Source organism: Carlito syrichta, unplaced genomic scaffold, assembly GCF_000164805.1.
Source record: "Carlito syrichta isolate Samal-C Ts95f unplaced genomic scaffold, Tarsius_syrichta-2.0.1 Scaffold308743, whole genome shotgun sequence".
NCBI lineage: Eukaryota > Metazoa > Chordata > Mammalia > Primates > Tarsiidae > Carlito > Carlito syrichta.
This window is the reverse complement of record NW_007252839.1, coordinates 47437-69435: the sequence shown is the minus strand read 5'-3', so window position 1 is coordinate 69435 and position 21999 is coordinate 47437. Positions and strand designations below refer to the sequence as shown.

Sequence of the window (21999 nt, the reverse complement as noted above, 5' to 3'; positions counted from 1 at the left end):
CATCTGAAGGGCCCCCTCGTCTGCTCTTACTCTCCTCTCGCCTCCTCTCCTCCCTTTTTTATTTTTGTCTTCTTTCCCCCGTGTGTCTTCTTTCCTGCCATCTTTCTCCTTCTCCTTATCAGATGTTTTGGCTATTACACTGAGTGTCTTGGCTCGAGGTCTGTCAGCCTAGACCTCACCAACAATCCCACCAGGAAGGCAGAGCCCCCTGGAGAAGGGAAGGCTGGAGCCAGTTTCAACAGTGCGTTAAACAGCACGGTAATCCTGTGATGGGGTAGCCCGAGTGTGGGCCCGGAAACACACAAACTTGGAAGCGGTTTCAGGAGCCCCATACACTCATTCTCTTACAGAGGTTAGGCTCCCTGGCTCAGCACACATACCACTGCCCCCGTTTTTTGTGGCTGTCGGTGGCTTAGCTAACTGGCAAACGTTTAAAAGGTAGGGGACACCTACCCTTCATTTGTCATGCTAGACATACACCTCTCCATAAGGGGTTTAAAATTTGATGGACTCTTTTTCTTCCGTTCAACATGAAATAGTTCGAGCAAGAATGAAGGAACCAAAAATCATTTCAACAGGGAGGGCAAGTGACAGATTTTCAAGGTCACCAAAGCCTCCAGGACTTGCCTGCAGTGGGGCTGGGACAGGAGCCACAGCTCAAGTGTGAGCTCTGCCTGCCAGTCGGCACTGCTTGGCCCAGCGGCTTCTCCTGAGATTGCTGTGGAATACCAAGCATACTTGCTGTGGGTCACGGTGCACCTTCAGGATTTCCAAAACAAACAGCCAAGAACAAAGCTCACTTTAACTTCTGAACATGCGAATGGGACACACACACGACTAAACAGCTTTCCCATTGTGCCTACAGGGTGGGGAGGAAGTGATGACCCAGAGGGTCTATCAGATTTTAGTGGAACGGGGACCTGGCAGGGTTCCCGGCTCTGTGTGGCCTGACACCCACGCTCCCTGCTCTGTTTCCCAATCCCAGCTCTAGGGCAGCTTCTCGCAGCCCCACAGCAGATGGGCTGCTCAAACTGCTCCAGTCTGCACATTTTCCTTTCGTCTCAAATGAAGACAAGATGTGTCCAAATCTCAACCAGCTCATGAGAAAACACGAACAGTCAGAGGATTTCTTTGGTGTTATGGTTGTACAGCTTCCCAGACTCGGGGGAGGGACGTGATCTGTGCTTTTCTGGCAATCCCATGGCCTATTAATTTTTCCGTAGACTTTCCGGTTTAAATTTAGAGCCAGCAATGGGAAAGGGAATGCAAAACAGGTTACAGATGTGCTGTGCGTGCATGCATCTCTTACGTTTAAAGCTTCAGGTAGTCTGTTGACCGAATCACACAGCAGACACCATGAGCTGCTTCATGCGAGGGACCCAGGAGCCCATCAGACCCACTGGGGCAGCCTCCATGGGAGGCCAGTCCAGGCCCTGGCAGAGCTAGATGTTGGCCCTGTGTGGACACTGCACAGTGCGGCTGCAAGCCTGCTGAGCCTTGATTTCCTCTTCTGACAAAACACGCTTGCTGGTCTGTCCGGCTCTGATGTTTTGTAAATAAGCACTCGTCCAGGACGAAGGCATATTTTCTGCATCCACTGTCAGATATTAAGCATCTACTTCTTTGTTTAGTGTTGCGATATATGTATGATACAAAAGGGGAAAATGCACACTCAACTTGAAATCAGAGCCGAACACCCTGTGGCAAATATTTAAAACTGTAGTTTTTGTTTGTTAATGAAAGTGGCGTGGACTTTGATTTGCTGTGAATCTTTGACTCTGCATGGTTTTAGTGCAGTTGAGCCCAGGCATTTTTGAGGTCATTATGTGCCTAGATCTGTGCTCGGTACTGCTGGAACTAAAGAGAAGCAAAGATGCAGGCTTCCATCAGAGCGCTCACCGCAGCACCTACTGAGCCAATACCCACACATAGAGGGATCTGAGGCCGTGTGTGAGCAAGCGTGTGCCCCACAATACAGTACCACAGAGTACCAGCTAGACCCAAGGCATGTGCTAGGAGGTGAGAATGCAGTCCTTTCCTCAGTGGGCTTGGTAGGGAAAGATGTCTTTAAGATCACACACATACAGAAGTACAGATGATGATGAGCACCCAAAGCAGTGGCTCTTCAGCTTCTTCAAGCCTCAGAATCAGAGGGTTTATTCAAAGGGATGACTGGGCCCTGCCTCCCTTCGTCTTACCCCCTAGACCTGGGGTGGGGCCCAGGAATTTGCATCTCTAGCAAGTTTCGAGGCAACGTGAGGCTGCTCCCCTGAACTTTCCTGGGACTGGGGAGTCCAGGGAGGCTCCTCAGAGGAAAAGTCAGCAAGGGGAAGAGGAGATGGAAGGGCATTGAGGGAGAGTGAAAGCCTCCTGTGAGTGAAAGCCTGGGGAAGACAGAGGGCAGAGCAGGAGGACTAGAGGCTGGAGGGGAGGAGGCTTGCAGAGCTGCTGGGCTTCCCAAGACAAGGCAAGGAATGTGTGAGCACACTAGTGTTTTCAGGAATACTTGCAGTCCATCCTCTATGTCTGTGGTTCCACACTGGTGGACGGATTCAATCAACTGGGGATTGAAGATAATTCGAGAAAAGACTGCATCTATACTGAACATACACAAACTTTTTTCTCGCCAGTATTCCTTAAACAACGAAGAGTAGCAATTATTTATGTAGCATTTGCATCGCATTAGGCATTGAAGGTCACTGGAGATGATTTACAGTGTATAGGAGGATGTGCATCCTTTATATGATAGACTTGAGTATCCACAGATCTTGATACTAAGGGAGGCCTTAGTGCCGATCTCCCAGGAATACCAAGGGACGGCTGTCAGTCTGTGTGCCTCCTGCCCTTCCACCACCTCTGCCTCCTGTCCCCACCCCACCTCCCGCCCGTCTGCCTGCTCACGTCTGTACTTCAGCATCCTGGAATATCACCCTTCTTGGGCCTTCACCTGGCAGCCTTCCTCCTGCCCAAGCGTGTTTGCTTCTGCAAAGAGAAAGTGACTTGCTCAAGTCCACAATCAAGACACTGGAGCTGCTGAAATGTACAAGTAGCTTCTGAACTCATTCTCTTTCAGCCTCTGTGGTCTTTTTCACATCCGAATAAAAGGTCACTGCCATTTGTAAGCTAAAGGAAAAGAGAATTATGGGTAGAAATTAAGAATTCCCCATTCTTAATCAGGCAGAAGGGAGGCCCTCATTGTGTACATGATCGCAACTAAATGTAGCTTCCTCATCCAAGAATAGCAGAAGGGTTAAAATAAAGCCTGTAGTTACAGATCTGTCAAAGGAAGGCTTCTTCCTTGGCAGTCAGCCCAAGAGAATGAGGCAGGGGAGGCACTATGCAGGGCAGTGTGGCTTTCCCGTCAGGAGACTGGGGAGGGGCAGCATATTCAGACCCCCCTCTAGAAGTGGGCCCTGCGCAGACGATGTGGTCTGTAGTCACCGTAGATTTACTGCTCCTGGTACGTTTCAGAGCCTGGGACCGTGACACTGACAGAGCTTCTCTGCTGCTCTCTGCAGAGGTGCTGTGGGCAGGGTCCCTGCCCCAGTGCCCTCCCATTGCCTGGCATAGGCAGGGCCGGGTCTGCTCTGCAGGCAAAGCAGTCTTCATGGCACCTGTTGGCTCCACTGAGGCCCTGGAGGCACATGGGCAAGTCATCGTCCAGGTGCTCTGGGCCCAAAACTCCCCGGACACTGATTTCCACAGGCCTAGCAACATCTTGAACAGCCATATCTTGAAGCTTCACAAGGAAGACACCAGCAGTTCTCAGACTTGGAGAGGTTAAGATGACTCAGCCCCCTTGCAGATGCTGCCAGGGTCTCTCCAACAAGTGGAGTCCCCAGATGCCCCCAGGAAGGGTCGTGTCACTTCCCAGCCCTGCATAAATGTTCCTGCACTAGGGGTTTTGTGGGCCAACTTTTCCTTCACTCGTACATATTTTGAGACTCAAAGTTGCTTTCCTGCTTTTCCACCTGGAAGGGGTCCCTGTGTCCCTCCCTCAGCCAGGGGCGGCCTCTCTGATGCCACCCTTCTCCTCCCTGCCAGGAAGCCTATGTGATGGCCAGCGTGGACAACCCACACGTGTGCCGCCTGCTGGGCATCTGCCTGACATCCACCGTGCAGCTCATCACACAGCTCATGCCCTTTGGCTGCCTCCTGGACTACGTCAGGGAGCACAAGGACAACATCGGCTCCCAGCACCTGCTCAACTGGTGTGTGCAGATTGCGAAGGTAAGCCAGGAGGGAGCCCTGCGTCCTGGCCGGAGCCGACAGCTCAAAAGAGCAGGGCCGGCGTCTCATTAAGCAGAAAGTGCTGCTGCCCTGGGGGGGGGCACTCCCTGCCCATTGCCTTCATGCTGGTAACTGGTGAGGAGAGCCAAAGGAGAGAAGCAAGGGGGGAGATGGGCTGACCCACAGCCAGGGCCTCCCAGGTAACGGAGTGTTTGCCAAGAGAAGGTGCTTGTGTGCGTGTGTGTGTGCACAAGAACTGCTTTTTAATGTTTTTTTTTTTTTTGAGTCAGAATCTCACTCTGTCATCCAAGCTGGAGTGAAGTGGCATGCTCACAGCCACCCCAGCGACAGCCCGCGGGGCTCCAGAGATCCTTCTGCCTCAGCCTTCCAAGTATCTGGAACTTCAGGCATGTGCTACCATGCCCAGCTAATTTTTGATATATTATAGAAGTAAGGTCTCACCAAGTTGCCCAGGCTGGTCTCGAACCCCTGGGCTCAGGCAGTCCTCTTGTCTCGGCCTCCCAAAGTGCTGGGATAACAGGCATGAGCTGCTGCACCTGGCTGCCTTTTAAATTTTTGAATTAAACTGAGGTGATTGTCTTGTGTGCCAAATCTGTGCCTGTCCTACCTGCTTGTTGAAAATCGAATCAGTAAGCCATATTTGAACAAACTTCTCCCGTTTGAGCACTCAGTGTGGTTCGATGCCTGTGTTCTCGTTTCTCTGAGCACTGAGGTGGTTTGTGGCAGAGGAGGAGGGTGGCTTTCTGAGGTCAGGACTTGAAAACAAGGCGCACAAACAGGCAGAGGCCAGAAGGGTTCAGGGGATGGTGGCCGTGTAGGTGGCAGGAGGCCTGGTGAGTGAGAGGCTGACAGAGGACCAGCTGCTGCCTCCTGGCTGGGACTCCTTAAATGTCTCTGTCCAAAGGCTCGCCCTGCCCTAGAGCCAGGGCTAAGAGAGCAGACAGCAGCTGGGGGCCTCTCTGTGTGCAGAGGGCAAGTGCAAGCACCAGCCAGGCAGCTAGTGACTCTTATGGCCCCAGAAGGTCTTGCGCTGTTGTCTCACCCTCGCCCATCTCCACCCTGCATCAGTCACTTGTGCCCAACTTGCTGAATTCTGGGTTTTTTTATTTGGACAATGGGTATCTATGTCACGTCATTGAATTTAAGGAATCTGTGCCCATACATGATTGCCCCTTACCCCCCTCAGACAGCAGGCAGGGTGTTGAGGCACGGGCCAAGGACCAGGAGGAAGGGAGCCAGACCCATTGGGCTGGGTCATTCCTCGTGGCTCATACCTCCCTGGTCAGTGGTGACAGTCGGTCCTGCTGAATCACTTGCGTGGATGCTATGGACTGACCTGACACAACTCCAGGCAGATGCAGATGTTGACTTACAAGAAACAAAAACACATCTGGGTACTCCTTAGCTAGTGGCTCCCCGGCGCCATGAGATGGGCTGTTGTGGGGGCCATGCACTGGGGGAGGCCCCCTCCCATCACCGAGTCCAGGTCATGTTGTGGCAGCAAAGACCACCTCCCAGGGTGACCAGATGGCACATCCCTGCTTAGCTCAGCACCATCTGGTATCGGTCCTCAGCAACCCTGGAACTGGTGAGCACCACTGCAGATTGCCAGGTGCTTTTCATTCTCAGGGTGGCAACCTGGTGACAGAGCAGAGTCACATCATCCACTGTTAAGAGGCAGTCCAAGAAGAGGGCTGGGTGTCCCTCGGATGCTGTGGCTTCTCCTACTGTGAAACGCTTGTTATTTCTGTGTGACTATGAGTTTCCTATGGCCGCCTCAACAAATTGCCACCAAATTTGGTGGCTAAACACAATAGAAATTTATTCTCTCATGGTTCTGGATGCCAGAGTCCAAAACCAAGGTGTCCAAAAGGCCATGCTCCCTCAGTCTCTGGGGGAGGTCCCTTCCTGGCCTCTCCCAACTTCTGGTGGCCCCAGGTGCCCCTTGGCTCATAATTGCATCACACCAATCTGTCTCCATCTTCATGTCCTCTTCCCTGTGTCTCTGTGTCCAGATGCTTCTCTTCTTTCTCCTGTAAAGATACCAGTCATCAGAGTTGAAAGTTGCTAAGAGAGTTGATTTTAAATGTTCTCACCTCAAAAAATAATAGGTATGTGAAATGATAGATATGTCAATTAGTTTGATTTAGTCATTCCACACATATCAAGACATGACCTTGTACCTCATAACTATATGCAAAAAAAAACCCCACACAGTTCTAGTCTTATATTTAGGACCCACCCTAATATAATCTCAAGATTATATTAAAGATATTTAACTAAGTAAATCTGGTTAAATGTCTTTAATTGTGTCTCAAGATCTTTAACAAATTAGATTTGCAAAGCCTTATTTCCAAATAAGGTTACATTCTGTGTTTCCAAGGTAGACATAAAACTTCGGGGACATTATTCAACTCACTAAAGTGGCTGCTCTGGGAGAAAAGGTGGTTAGCCCAGGGTAGGTTTTACTGGGTATAGAATTATTACTGAAGGTCTGCTCATGTCCTGACTCCTAAACCCAGAAATTCTTCCTTACCTTTTGTCTGATTATCTAAGGCAGGAAATTGCACATACTATCCTTCCTGCTCAGGCATCTCCACTTCCTCTTTAGATTTCTTCTTAGGACATATGACTGCTTGAGAAGATCTGGTGTGTTTGTGGTTTACATGAGTTTGTGCCCGCCTGCCCCCACCGGGAGGTGAAGGAGCCAGCCTGCGGGGGGAAGGAGCCAGCCTGTCCTGCGTGAGTCCTGCCTCATCCATCAGGTGCCACCAGAGAGTCAGCAGCTCTTCCTTAATTAACTCTGGCAATTCCCAGCTCCAAAGGTGACTCCTCGTGGCACAGCGAGTTGGCCCTGCCATCAGGGTAAATGTCAATGGGATCCTTTTCCCCTGAGGGGACCACATTCCCTGCAACTTTTACCTGCTGCAGAGCAGGGCTTGCGATTCCAGTGGGCTGCGGGCTCAAATCTTGATTCTAGCATTCATCAACCACACCAGGCGAGGCAAGTTGCTGAGTCCGTCTGTGCCTCGTCTTGCTGGCTGTGGGATGGCCCTCTGCCATCTGCCTTTCTAGGTAGCAAGGAGCTCAGCCAGCCCCGGGACCCCCTCCCTGGGACCCCCAGCGCCCCCCCAACAGGTTCTAGTTTGCATCTGTTGCTCACTAACTGCTGCTTTCCCCTTTGGCTAAACTTGGTGGAATAGTAACTAAAATATGACCCGAATTACTGTCTGAATCTAGACTTTCTCAGTTTTCCATTTCTTGAGCAGCATCTCCTGTTTCCGCGAGCAGCATCTTCTGTTTCCGTGTCTCCTGTTGTTCACGAGTTCTGCTGTTCGTGAGCTTTTCCCACTCTCCTTTGCAATCTTACATTCACATCTGCCTGACTACTTGTGTGCACACACATGAGAGCTTATTTGACCCCCAAATCAGCCTTTGCAAGCAGGATGTCAAAGCACAAGAAGACTTCGTGTGACAGCGTCTGCTACACAGCAGCACCCAGCTTTGTGTGGGTCCCATGTAAGCCTGAGTTACGAGACTTCCTGAGTTGGAGTTTCCAGGGCCTTAATGTTTTCCAACATGGTTCTCTGTGTATTACTCACAATTGCAGCCTGCTATTTAGAGCCACTGTTGTGCTTGTTATACTTTGTTTAATTTTATTTTGATTTGACGGTCTTTTACGTCATGGACAGTTAATGCTTTGTCTGTGTTAGATTCAGTTTTTATTTCACAAGGGAAACTTTATTCTATTGTATATGGATAGCCTTAGCAATGGAATATCTGTTCCTGGAGAGAGAGGAAAATAAGGGCTTCCCAAATTGTAAAGAGAGAGATTTTCTGTTGGGTTACTTACAGTTTATCTGAGCATTAAACGATTTTCTTTTTTAAAGTTTGAAGTAAAACTACCCCAGAACACTTAGTGGCTAACCAGAAACTAACTTCCTGGCATTTTTCAAGGGGATTTATTGACTTGTAAATGCCCTGTGCTGATTAACAGAGGCATGGGAAGTTTGCTGAGTATTGGTGGGAGAGCCAGCCACTCTCTCTTTTTTTTTGGGGGTTGAAGTCTCACTCTGTTGCCCAGACTGGAGTGCAGTGGCACGCTTCCAGCCACCCCAGCCTCCACCTGCTGGGCTCCGGCAATCCTTCCACTAAGCCTTCAAAGTAGCTGGAACTACAGGTGTGCACTACCACACCTGGCTATTTTTTTATTTATGTTGAGATGAGGTCTCGTTAAGTTGCCCAGGTGGGTCTTGAACCCACGGGCTCAGGCAATCCATTCACCTCGGCCTCCCAAAGTGCGGGATTACAGGCTGAGCCACTGAGCTTGGCCAGAGCCGGCCACTCTTATGCAAGTCCATCGTCCCAAATAAACTGCTAGGGGAGCAAGTAAAATTATGTCAACTGGGCAAAAGGGAAAAGAAAAAAACATATCTCATATGAGATATCCTATAAATGATATATGATAAATTCCTAGGGAGGAGTCCAGGAGGGGACCAGTAGATTGTAACAGAGACACCCCTTGCCATCTATGGTGAAATAGGTTCCACTCTCCACAGACTTGTGGAGACATCCATCCCCTGCCTTCCAACCACACTGTCTCCTGAACCCCCACTTGTGAACTCATGGGCAGCTTTCACTCACTGGGGCTACATTAGTTGCTTAAGAGGGTGCATCTACTCTTTCTGGGTTCGTAAGCCAACTGGTAAATCCCAGAGCAAATCACATAGTACTATCATGTCATCAAATGTTCTGCCCCAAAGACCCTGCCACCAGTGCAGTCTGGGAAATACCACCAGTGCACCATGCTCCTCCCCTCAGAGCTCACAGTGCATGTCACTGCCAAGGCCTGCTGCTTAGGCCTTGACCCGGCTAACATGTTCCCCAACCTTTTGGACAACAACGCTTTCCTGTCATCTGCCCCGGATCACAGTCTCACAGGATTGAGTTTCCAGATGCTGCTCTGGCTCACTAACACAACAGACACCAGTGTAAGGTCTCTAGGGTCAGGCCTATGAACGGTACATGAGGGCGGGCAGGGGCGGGTCTCATCAAGACTCTGACTTGAGGGTGGCATCCTCTGACCGCAACATTGTAGGCACCAAACTGTACTTCATGCAACGTATTGGGGGAGATCCAGAAAACCCACAATTTCTTTATAAAACATTGTATATTTATTTTTACATGCTAAACTTCAGTCACCTTCAAAGTACTCTCTGTTTGATGTAATATACCTATGGAGATGCTTTTTTCACTGCTCTAAACAGTTTTTGAACTCATCGATTTTAATGCCTTTTAGTGCATCTGCTGTTTTTTGTTTCAACTCTTCTACATGGGCAAAACATTTCTCTTTGAGAACTTTTTTCATCCAAGAAAAAAAAAAGTCACTTGGAGTGACATTGGGTGAATAGGGAAGGTGGGTCACAGGGGTATGCCATTTTGATCATAAACTGCTGAACACTCAGCACAGTGTGGGTAGGTGTGCTCGTAAATCACCCATTATAAAATAGGCAAACGCGTTGAAAGAATCTCCACAAAAAATTCTCTGAAGTTGAATGCAGCCTCTCACAACAACGCTAGCTGGTACACTGATGCCAGTGGGTTCCTGGAACATTTAACTAGCAGAGGAAGCCTGTACTACGAGAAACCCAACCTTCAAAAAACAATTTGGGGTTTTCTTGGGGTCCCTCCCTCATATGAGATATAAAACTTAATAAATGTCAACAAAAAATCAGTGTAAGGATCCCTTTGCGAAGTGCATGGAACACTTGATTTGGTGCAAGTTCACTTGGAGAAGCCCCACGTGCTTTTACTGATGGCATGTTGATGAGTGTTCTCAGTGCGGTGAACTTCTGAAAGGAGAGGAGATAGAGACGGGCAGCGCTTTCCTGTCACCTGCCCCGGCCGTGAGGTGTCCCATGAGACACAGGGAAGGAGGGTGATTCCACGCTGATGGAGCCAGAACATTCTGGGCACTCGTGCTTCGCCCTGGGTGTGGTGTCGTGAAAATCTTGCTGGCAGATCATGATGCGTTCATGTTGTGATTGACGAACAGGGTGTGAGAGACACAGCTTAGGCTGGGTGAGGAATTGAAGGAGAAGCCCCTGCTCCCGAGACTGGATAGGCTGCCATGGATTGAGACACTGGCTTGATCTATGTAACTTCCGATACGCAACTTCCTGGCAGGTCCCCATGGACTCTGGCCTTCACTACCCAGGTCTGCTCCCTTCCCCCATGGCTCTTCCAGCTCCAGACTAGGATTTCGTGTAGACAGGGCTCCTCCTGACCAAGTGTGTAGCCCAGGTGATTCAGCGGCTGCACCCCCTGCTTCTCTCCAAGATGGAGCAGAGAGGATGACTCACACAAGCCCATTAGTCCTCACAGCACATGTTTGTAAATAGTGAAGCCAAAGGAGCCCAGCAGTAGATCCAATTACCAGATATTTCAGTTGTGTGAATCAATTTTTAAATGTATGCTTGTGTATTCCACAGAGGATTGCAGTTAAACTTAAAGCGTCAACCTCAATGATCACTTTACAGGGTGTCACTGAAAAGCCAGGTGCTATTGAGGCATATTCATCCCTCTGCAAACGTTTTATGTAGTAGTTGGGCAATCACCTGCCAATGTGAAGCATCAGGTGAAACACACATACAAGTAAGACAGAATTTCTTACCTCCCAAAATGTGCCAATGAATACAGAGCTGATGGTGCAGCAGGAAGTAAAGGGGTCAGAGCAGGAAGGCTGGGGGTGAGAGGACCAGCCACCCTGAAGGCCACTGTGCAGGTCACAGGGAAGACAGCCTCTGTGGCCAGTGGACCCCCCTGTCAGCCACCCACCAGGGCCTTGTCCCAGCTCTGAAAGAAGACCCTCGAGAGCCCAGAGGCTGCAGACCAAACAGTGGGATAGGTCCTCCTACCCTGTCTTGGTGTCCTCTGGTAGTGAGAGTTGGCCACTCAGCCTTGGGGGACGGACTCCAAGGAGGAGGGGAGCAGAGTTGGCTCATGGCAGGGAGATGCTGGGGTGGGGAGGAGGCAGCGGCAAGAGAGACTGGGGAGGAGGTGGACCCCACAGGGCCAAGAAGATGGAGCTTTGCCACGAAAGCAAAGGTGCTGTGTGGGAATGTATTTATCATCAGACATTTTGAAGTAGTAAGCAGTAGCCTAGGCAAGACAGGACGCAAAACAATGGCCTGGTTCAAGATCATGGCAAAGGGATGGAGGAGAATGGAGCTGACATTAGCAGGACAGTTATTAGCACCTACAAGGACCCTCCAGTGAGCACTGAATGCTCTGTAAAAACGAACTCATTCCACCCTCCAATCAGCCCGCTCTATGTATGAAGAAACCGAAGCATAGGTTGTTTAAGTGACTTTCCAAGGTCTCAAGCTAGTAAGTCGCAAAATCAGATTTGAACCCACGTGGCCTCGCTCCCCAGTCCACGTGCTCACCCAGCATTTGATGCCACAGTTCAGAGCGCAACTCCCAGGACAGCAAGCCTAGCTCCCTTCCCCTCCCTACACGGCAGGATGTCAGTGCCACACTACCCCTGTCTGGAAATGGGAAGTGCTGACACTCTGCCTCTTCCGAGGGCAGAGACTCCATGGAGTGTCAGCCATGCCACTGACTTTACTCCACCAAAGCCAGCTGCCAGCGTCTCCCTGTCCTGCCTTCTGTCACTTCCAGTCTCACTAAGTGAGTGCTTACCCAAGCTCTTCCACATGCTGGTTTATAAGGCAAAACAGAAATAGATCTCATTCCAGCCTTCCCCTCCAAACTCCTCCAAAGGCCTGCAGGCCACTGCAGCCCTTCGGAACACAGGCCTTCAAGGCCACACCTCACACCTGGGTCCTTTCTCGTTCTTTAGGTATTGTGCCAGAGAAATCTCGAATAACAACCTGGGAAGCATATCCCTATGTCGGTTAAGTTCTACCCTAGCTTCTCAAATTCCCTTTTAACCTCAGTGCTGGATTTAAAATTCATTCCAGCTTGCCTGGAGTCACTCACAAAAATAAGGACGTTAAATTCAACTAAGTGAGGATCTTGGAGAAGAATCAGGAAATGGGTTTCCCAGGAGGCCCCACGAAGACTCTTGCTGATATTACCCCCCACGGCATCTCTGTTTAGTTTCTGGAAGTTCATAGTGACACCACAGCTCTTGTCTTTGGGGACTGGTTAAGACATAATTCCACTGGGCACCAAGTCGGCCTTTCAGACTGCCTGGACAGAGACCCATACGTAGCTTTTTCTCAGTTCAGAGGGGTCTGATCTCTGGGCCCCCACATCTCCCTGGCTTGAGACCCTCTGGCTGATTGGTGCTGTGCTCCCAAGCATGTGAACTGCTCTGTCCCCCTGCCCCAAGCCGTCCTGAAGCCAGATGCCCTGAGGAAACAGGACGCTGTAGGGAAGCTGCTCAGCCTGTAGATTCCTGGGCCTGAGGGGTGGGGGAGTAGCTGAGGGAGCTCAGAGGGTGCGTAATAGATTTACCCCACACGGGTGCCTCTGAGGCATGGGCCAAGGTGCTAGATTCTGTTGTTGCTGTTGTGGCTATTGTTTTTTCCCCACTCAAACTCCCTCAGGCGAGTTTCTTGGAGGGCCCAGCAGGGGAATTGCGACCCTGGTCCTGAGGCAGTCTTGGGGATTCGGGAACTTGGCCTGTGAAGAGATGTGCTGGGGCCTCTAGACCCCTGGGTCATCTAACAAGGGGGTCATGTGGGCACTGGTATGGAAAGAGGCTTCTACACAGATGTCTTGAAACGGCTGGCACGTCCTCCATGCTCAGAACCGTCAGCTGCTTCCACCATTCCTTCATTCATTCAGTTGTTCATTTTTCAACAAACTGTTTAAAAATGTGTCCTGTGTGCCAGGTTCTCTGTTAAGCATTTAAAGAGGCAGAAAGGATGTTAGCGATGGCAGTGACATGAAGCTACAAATGCCTTCTGAAGTCTTCCTTGTGGGTTCAGTCAACTTATAAAAACATACACTTGGAATAAAGGCAGGGGGAAAGGGTGCATTTCTGTGAGCATCTTCTTTCACAGGATGGCTGTTTGGCTCTAGAAAGAACATACGGTAAGTTTCACTCCGATAGGCCAAGTCAACTAATAATTCTCACAGAGTATGTATACACCAAGGAGCAAAGGGGTTTGCCAGGAAGTTTACGGGTCCACCTTCTCTGCGAGTGTTTCTTGTGCTGTACTGCCGCGGAGACCCCTGCAAGTTATGGAGGCTCCAGGGTGGAGCAGAGCTGGCCATGCCCATCCATGTCCATTCAGTGGCCTCAGCCAGTGCTCCTGGGGTGCCTACTCCATGCTGGAGCAGCCACAACCGACAGCCACAGGGGAAGCTGCGAGCACGGCCACTCTCCCAGCTGGAAAGGGGAGGGGTGCGTGTGCGGGTGGGTGGAAGGGAATGTTGTGCAGGTGACATGGGAGGTCTGCAGAACACTACCACCCCCCCACCCTCCTGCCAACACCTGGCCCTGCCAAGCTCGTGCCGAGGCCCGAGGGAGCAAGGCTTAGCGAGGGGTGTCCAGTGAACGAGGAGGAGCAGGCCAGCAGCGACCCCATCTGCCAACAGGATGCCAGCAGGGTGCCGGTGACGAGGACCCGGGCAAGGGTCAGGCAGCACTTCCAGGAGTTGACTCTGTGTCGGATACTGTGCTCACTGCTCCTCGCGTTACTTCTCTTTTGCCTTTGCGGCAACCTCCCTGGCTGCCTACACAGTGCTGCTGCCATCAGGCTAGTGGGGAGAGTCAGGCCAACCTCCCCGGCTGTGGTGGGGCGGGGCTGTGGTGTCGCTCCAGTCTGGGCGACAGAGTGAGACTCCAACTCAAAAAAAAGATAAAAAATAAAAAGAGAGTCCAAGAAAGCACAGTGAGAGTGTTGCTTAAAAACATCTAGAGACGTTACCCCACCACAGCCGGGGAGGTTGGCCTGACTCTCCCCACTAGCCTGATGGCAGCAGCACTGTGTGGGCAGCCAGGGAGGTTGTGGGGAAAGTCACCTTCTAAAAGCATATGCAGTATCCATTTGGTTTCAGTCATAATAATTAAAACAACAGAGAGTTAAGCTGGTGAAATCGTCATCAGCAGTGAACCACTTAAGAGAGTCCAAGAAGCCGGGCTCGGTGGCTCAGCCTGTAATCCCATGCCTTTGGGAGGCTGAGGTGAGTGGATTGCCTGAGCCCGCGGGTTCGAGACCCGCCTGGGCAGCACGACCTCATCTCTACAATAAATAAAAAAAAATCAGCCGGGCGAGGTAGCGCATCCCTATAATTCTGGCTATTTGGAAGGCTGAGGCGGAAGGATCGCCGGAGCCCAGCAGGTCGAGGCTGCGGTGGCCGGGAGCGGCCACTGCACTCCAATCTGGGCGAGAGAGTGAGACTCCAACTCAAAAAAAATAAAAAATAAAAAGAGAGTCCAGGAAAGCACAGTGAGAGTGTTGCTTAAAAACATCCAGAGACGCTGCCCCACCACAGCCGGGGAGGTTGGCCTGACTCTCCCCACTAGTTCTGCATGCCGCACGCAGGAAAGGTCAAGCCAGGCAGGTGTGTGGCTGGCAGCTCAGAGCGAGCTCAAGGCCCGGTCTTGGGTGGGAAGCAGAACTCTTGCTCCCCGCTGCCCTCTGCCACACGTGCCTCCACGCTTGTAATGTGAGGAGCTGGGCTGAGGAGCATTGATGACCAGTAGCTAGTTGCATCTTCCTTTATTTGCCTTTCTCTTAAACCAATAGCTAGTTACTGACATTTACCAACTGCAAGTTACTGTGTCAGTCAGGTGAAACTGGAAGACAGACTCAAACACAGTCTCTGATGGAGAAAAGTCCAGAGCCCAGCGTGAATGCCACGCTGAATCCAGGTACAAAGCATCTTCCCGTGACACGGGGAGTCTCATAGGCGATCTTCCCCTCGTGGTGGGGCCCTTGTGTTTCAGGGCATGAACTACCTGGAAGACCGGCGCTTGGTGCACCGCGACCTGGCAGCCAGGAACGTGCTGGTGAAGACTCCCCAGCATGTCAAGATCACAGATTTTGGGCTGGCCAAGCTGCTCGGTGCTGAGGAAAAGGAATACCATGCAGAAGGAGGCAAGGTAAGACGCTGTCTTGTAGACCAGCAAGCATTTTTCTGACACAGGGACCAGACATCCTACCTGTTAAGCTGTATTTTCTAGCTGATGTGGGGGCAGACATTCACCAAACATTCTGGGTGAGGCGGACAGCTGGGTGGGTGGACACCACTGGCACCTGGGTCTAGCCAGGCGATCCCGAGGAGCTTTGGGAACGGGACCTGCTGGAGAGTGAGTGAAGATGGTTTTGATATGTCCAGAGGCCAAAGACAGCAAACGTAAGCTCAGCTCCATCCCCAGGTGATCATTAGCAAAAATCAGGTTCAGCCCTCCTCTCCAGGACATAAGCCCCCTTCTAAGAACATCTGGGAAAGGTCACAGCTACTTGTGGTGGCACACTGCTGTTGGGGACACCTCAGAAATAAGAAAAGCTCCCCAGGTGGTTGGGAGAGCTCCTGGGGGTCTCTGTGTCTCACAGCTGGAACAGGGAGTGATGGCGTCAGCTCCCTTCTCTCTGTCTGGGGGCAGCTTTCACAGCAGTGAGAGGTGCACAAAACCTGTCAGGCCCTCCTGTGTCCTCCTACAGCCACACCCCAGACGCATCAGCTGCAGCCTTCTGAGATTTCACTCTGGCTGGAAGCAGCCACCAACCCCATGGCCCTAGCCCCTGAGAACACACACAGATGCTGGGTGGGTGGGACAGCTGGGCCTGAGCAGGACCTCCAGCTCATCAGAACAGCCCAAAGGGTCCTTGACTGTAGTGCTCATGAGACACTCTGGGGCCTATCGGAGGGACTCTGTCCTCTGCCAGATTTAAAATCCTCCCCTGCTGGGTGGGAGCACTGGGTCTAGGGGATGGGGCAGTGCGGTGACCTGGCTTCCGGTAAGTCACTTGTAATTAAGCCCAGGGTGATTTAATTTGTTTCAACAGAGGGAAGCTAATAGTTGTCTCATTGCTTTATCTCTCATCATCCCAAGGTGCCTATCAAATGGATGGCATTGGAATCCATTTTACACCGAATTTACACCCACCAAAGTGATGTCTGGAGCTATGGTGAGTCAAAATCCTAATGCTAATGAATTTGTACTGAGGCGAAGCTGGCTTTTATTGTTAGTTCATTTGCATTATATGCTCTGACATGCAAGTATTACGTGACTAATGATAATGTAATAGTTGATCTCTGTTATACTGAGAAAACATAACAAAGGGAATTGAGTCTAACTACCATACCAAATGTCACTGGAGATATCAATGAACTAGTTTGGCAGAGAGAGGGGGTTATGAAAGGGAGAGAAAATGCGAACTGGAAATGCCTCCCTGCAGAATCATTCTAAATTGACCCCTTGCCATGCGTTCAAAGTGAAGCAAAGGGATATGGCGAAAGAGGTTTCATGGTAAAGAAGTTAAGCTGACAATGAACTTCTCAGCGGCTGTTGTTTCATGCAGTCCTTGTGTAGCAGAGAGAATGGCGTGACAGATGGGCACCGTGAGGATGTCTGCGGGGGAAAATAAGAAAAAGAAACAGCCCTTGCTCCTCACTGCAGTAGGGACCATATCATCAGGATCCGATTCTCTGTTGCCCCTTCTCAATCCAGCGTCGCCATGCTCAGGCCTATACTCTGTCCTCTAGAGGAGCCCCCTTCTCATGTCCTCGCCTCGTCCTGAGCCTACCGGGGCCTCACCTGTTGATAAAGCGTTGCTGACACATTCCCACTGCCTGCTGTACCAGGCATGTTTACAGCGGGCTACCACACTTGGACCTTGAATGTCACCCAGCAGTCTACTGAAAGGCTGGAAAACACCGAATCTACTGCCTTTATTGAGGAAATCAGTTACCCCAGCCATTCACAGCAATGAGGGAAGAGGGGTAGGGAAGAGGGAATACACTTCCAAAGAACTGTGTGTCAGGGAGAGCGATATGGAAAGGAATTTCCAAGAAGATTTTAGTCATTATCAACAAAGCAGAAGTATTCAGGAACTCATCCATGTAACATATTTTTCCTGAGGTACTATTGATGTTCTAATATTCCAAATACATTTTTTTTTTAATGTTAAAGTTGCGAGATACAATTCAGGATTAGGTATACAAATGTTCGTTATGCAGTTACCCTTGTTGATGAGGTATGCCCCTCCCTCGCCTGGCAGTTTCCCTCAACTGCCAAATACATATTTTTTAGTTTCATAAGTCTTTCTCTCTTCTGTTAGAATGTAAAATTTACAAAGGCACAGAATTGTCTGTGAATCAATGAGTGAACTTTTATGTGTGCCTGTGAGCTGAGCTGCCTCAGTTAATGGAACAGATAAGGAGATAAAGATCTTCTGATGCCTTGCTGTTCTGAGCCATCTTTTTGTTTTGTTTTGTTTTGTTTTTTGAGGTGCAGAGGAATTATTGAGAGGACAGAAGAGCTTCCACAGCGGGTGGGGACCTGAAAGGGTTGCCCCATCTTTTTTATTTTAAAGATGTGGGGTACAATTCAGGATTAGGTATACACGTGGTCATTGTACAGGTAAAGCTTGAACCTCCCTGCGGCCCCACTTCACCTGGTTTGTGATCAGGTGCCCTTAACTGATGTTGTGTGTTCCCCCACCCTTCCCTGGCAGTTTCCTGCTACTGCCAATTCTTTTATTATAGTATTATGGTAAATATTCAGGGTTTGCTTATGAGTGAGAACATGTAGTACTCTGTTCTTTGTTTCTTTGATAGATCACTGAGGATGATAGACTCTAAATCCATCCAAATTGCTGAGAAGTCCATACTTTTGTCCTTCTATATGGCTGCATAATATTCCATTCCATTGTGCATATGTATCACATTTTTCTTATCCAGTCCAGTTTTGATGAGCAGCATGGTTGGTTCCATGTTTTTGCTATTGTGAATAGTGCTGCAGTAAACATGTGAGTGCAGGTATCTTTTTTGTAGAGTGATTTAAGTTCCTCTGGGTATATTCCCAGAAGGGGGATGGCTGAGTCATATGGAAGGTCAATTTTTAGTTCTTTTAGGAATCGCCATGTTGTTTTCCATAGAGGTTGAACTAGTTTGCATTCCCACCAACAGTGTAGAAGCACTCCCTTTTCTCTGCATCCTCACTAGCATCTGTTAGTTTCTGTTTTATTAAAGATGACCATTCTTACTGGAGTTAGGTGGTATCCCAATGTGGTTTTAATTTGCATTTCTCTGATGATTAGTGAAGCCAAGCGTTTTTTCATGTGTCTGTTGACTGTTCGTATGTCTTATTTTGAGAAGTGTCTTTTCATGTCTTTTGCCCACTTTTTAATGGGGCTGTTTGTTTTTTTCCTTTCGGCGTGTTTGAATTCCTTGTAGATCCTGGATGTCAGGCCTTTGTCAGATACGCAGTTGGCAAATACTTTTTCCCATTCTGTGGGCTGTCTCCCATTCTCTTGATGGTTTCTTCTGATTTGCAGAAACTTTTCAGTTTGGTGAGGTCCCACTTATCTATCTTATTCTTACGGCGTGGGCTTTTGGGGTTTGGAGCAGGAATTGGTTGCGTACTCTGAGCCATCTTTAAGAGATGTCTCCACCCTCCAGGAGAGAACCCTGGGTCCTGCCCCTAGCTGTCTCCCTCATCCTGAGCCCACAGAGCCAGCATCTCCCTCCCCAGAGGCACAGCAGAGTGCTGCTGTCCTTCCCTCTTCTCACTTCTTCTCATCTACTCTCCAGAGAGTGGCAGAATGTCTTTTTAAACTATAGCAGACTTTCCTTGTCTGATTCTCATCCTTCTCTGGTTCTCTAAGTACAGCCTGAATTCCTGGCCAGGGCTGATGTGAGCTTGGGTGGCCCCTATGCCTGCCCTGCGTCACCCGGCCCTCTTCCCCTCCCGCTGTCAGTGTGGCCAGGGTGCTGGCAGAGTCCACTCCCGGGCCACAGTTGTCAAATGCATGAAAACCTTCCAAACTTAGTGGCCTGATGCCTTTGAAGATCTTAAGCAACATCAGGAAGTAGTATCCCTGTAGTGGCCGTCTGTTTTCAATGTCATTGGTGTCGTGTTGTCACAACGGATCATAATCTGCTGGCCCTGGCAGCACACCGGAATTTTAAAATTATGTCCTGTTTGCTCCACTCTCTAGTCTCCATTCCAGGCAAAACACTCATTTTAATAAATTAGGCCCTAGTATGTTCCACCAAGGAGTTGAAAAGGAAGGAGTCACACTGCCCGCCATTCTACTCTGAACCCATCACGGACTACACAAGCTCCCCTCCCTCTTGCCATTTCTTCTGAAACCCCAAAAACCTGACTTCTCATAAGAATTCATGGTGCATTTTTTAAATCCTATTTAAATAGGAGTTAATTGACTTCATAGATATGGATCGGAGACATTCCTTCTTTTGAGTTCATGTTGACTGTCCGGTGGCGGGGCCAGAGACATAAGTGTGTTCTTGCCCCTGGCCGTTGCTTTCCTTCCATTGTCAGCCATGCGTTCTATATGTCCATTCAGGGGATTCGTCTTTGGAATGGCCTCTGGCAAATCCAAGCAGATCAGTGGTAATACATATCTAGAGGTCAGGTCTGAAGAACATGGGTCATTGGACCAGCCAGGAGATCCGAAAGCCCGTGGTTCCTGTATCCGTGACCTGCACCGTGTAGTCTGGGACCAGAGCTCAGTCCCACCATTGCTGTCTGTAGCGATACCACAGGGCACCTTTGCTGTCCAGTGAGGACAGCAGGAGCAGAGAAAGGAACAAGTTCCATAAAGCATTTGTATGTTTCTAGGGCAGAGAGTCTCATCAAAGTAGGCACAGGGATAGGAGGAACATCAGAGCTTGGGGGCTGAATCTGAAAAAAACACTGATTCTAAATTTACCACTGATTTCATTTGCTTTGCTTTTTAATATGATAGTTTATTGATTCTGAAATTAAAAAATATGAGGTTTTTAAGTCTACCAAAGGGAACATATAAAAGCTTTTTCATTTACAATTTTTTTCTTATTTAGTAACACACAGCTTACAACCTTGTGCAGAATCTCCGTCTTTCCACTTCTGTAGCTACAAGTCACTCAAGGTAGATGTATGAGTGTGTAACTTCTTCCCTATAGCATAATGATACTTACGTTATTGGAGTTGTTGTGGCCTTTATTATTACTAAAGTTTGCCATTTATTGATCACTTACTATTTGCCAGGCACTGTGCTGAACCTTTCAGTTGTATTATCTTGTTTGAACCTCACAGTCATCTTATGAGACAGATCTTGTTATTATCTCACTTTATAAGGAGATAAAATGAGGCTTCCAGTGGTCAAGCAAATGCCCAAGGCTACAGAAACATAGACTTTTAGACATTGAGAAGCAGTCACCAACAATGATGGCTAAAGACAAGGGGTTGTGATTATCGACTTACAAGGCAACTACTTTCTTTCCTTGCTCCATCCTCTCAGGAGTCACCGTTTGGGAGCTGATGACCTTTGGGTCCAAGCCATATGATGGAATCCCTGCCAGCGAGATCTCCTCCATCCTGGAGAAAGGAGAGCGCCTCCCCCAGCCGCCCATATGCACCATTGATGTCTACATGATCATGGTCAAGTGTGAGTGACTGGTGGGGCCGTATATACTGCCCAGTTGGGCCTTGGTGCTCAGGAAGCCTTGTTGTGCTATTCGTAGCCAAACAGTTGAGGCCTTCACTATGTCATCACATTCCTTAAGGCAGGCACACCAGTCTAGAAACACCTGTGAAGACCTGTCCCAAGCATTCTTCTAGAAGCACTTGCTTGACGCATTGAGCAATGTGACCTGACATTTGCCCATGTCTGCAAGCAAATAAATAAAAGCGAAGTCTTTCGTAAGCCGTTACACCAAAATGTTCTATTCTCTGAGTTGCTTAATGAAAAGTCAAGCTGCTTCACATTTTGAAGCCTGTTGCCAAAGAGACAGAATGTTTTTATTAAATGCCTGACGATGAGTAACCACATGAGGCTGACAGAATCAACGTTTCCGCTTTGACTTAAGCCTTTCAAACAGTGGATTTATGTGAGGCTTCTGCAGTGTGGCATTTACACATTGTGGTCCAAATGAGAGTGTGTGATTTGATGATAAGCGCGGTTATTCCCCTGGGATCACAAGGACAGTAGGCTCTGAAGGGGACTTTGCTTGTGGGATGCGCATTTGCTCAAGAAGGTAACACAGGAAATAGGACAGGGCCAAGTCATTAAAAATATGTAATGCCTTTCTGAACTTCAGACTGCAGAGTTAATCTATTTTATTTTATTTTTATTTTTTTGAGTTGGAGTCTCACTCTGTCGCCCAGACTGGGGTGCAGTGGTCGCTCCCGGCCACCGCTGCCTCGACCTGCTGGGCTCCGGTGATCCTTCCGCCTCAGCCTTCCAAGTAGCCGGAATTACAGGCATGCGCACCACACCCGGCTGATTTTTTGATTTATTGTAGAGATGAGGTCTCGCTGCCCAGGCGGGTCTCGAACCCGCGGGCTCAGGCAATCCACTCACCTCAGTCTCCCAAAGGCGCGGGATTACAGGCTGAGCCACCAAGCCCGGCCCCAGGATAACTTTCTAAAGGCTGAGTTGATACACATTTTTTTTTTTTTTGAGTTGGAGTCTCACTCTGTCGCCCAGACTGGAGTGCAGTGGCCGCTTCCGGCCACCGCAGCCTCAACCTGCTGGTCTCCGGCGATCCTTCCGCCTCAGCCTTCCAAGTAGCCAGAATTACAGGCATGCACTACCA

At 49.4% G+C, this 21999-nt stretch overlaps 1 protein-coding gene across 1 annotated transcript in view; it reads left to right on the top strand.

Moving 5' to 3' along the window:
- EGFR (epidermal growth factor receptor) overlaps positions 1 to 21999 on the top strand; it is a 56578-nt gene that overhangs the window by 29598 nt on the left and 4981 nt on the right. The window contains exons 19-22 of the mRNA XM_008065664.2: positions 4045 to 4230; positions 15179 to 15334; positions 16289 to 16364; positions 20703 to 20849. Coding sequence (XP_008063855.1) covers positions 4045 to 4230; positions 15179 to 15334; positions 16289 to 16364; positions 20703 to 20849 — 565 coding nt within the window. The remainder of the gene's footprint in view (positions 1 to 4044; positions 4231 to 15178; positions 15335 to 16288; positions 16365 to 20702; positions 20850 to 21999) is intronic.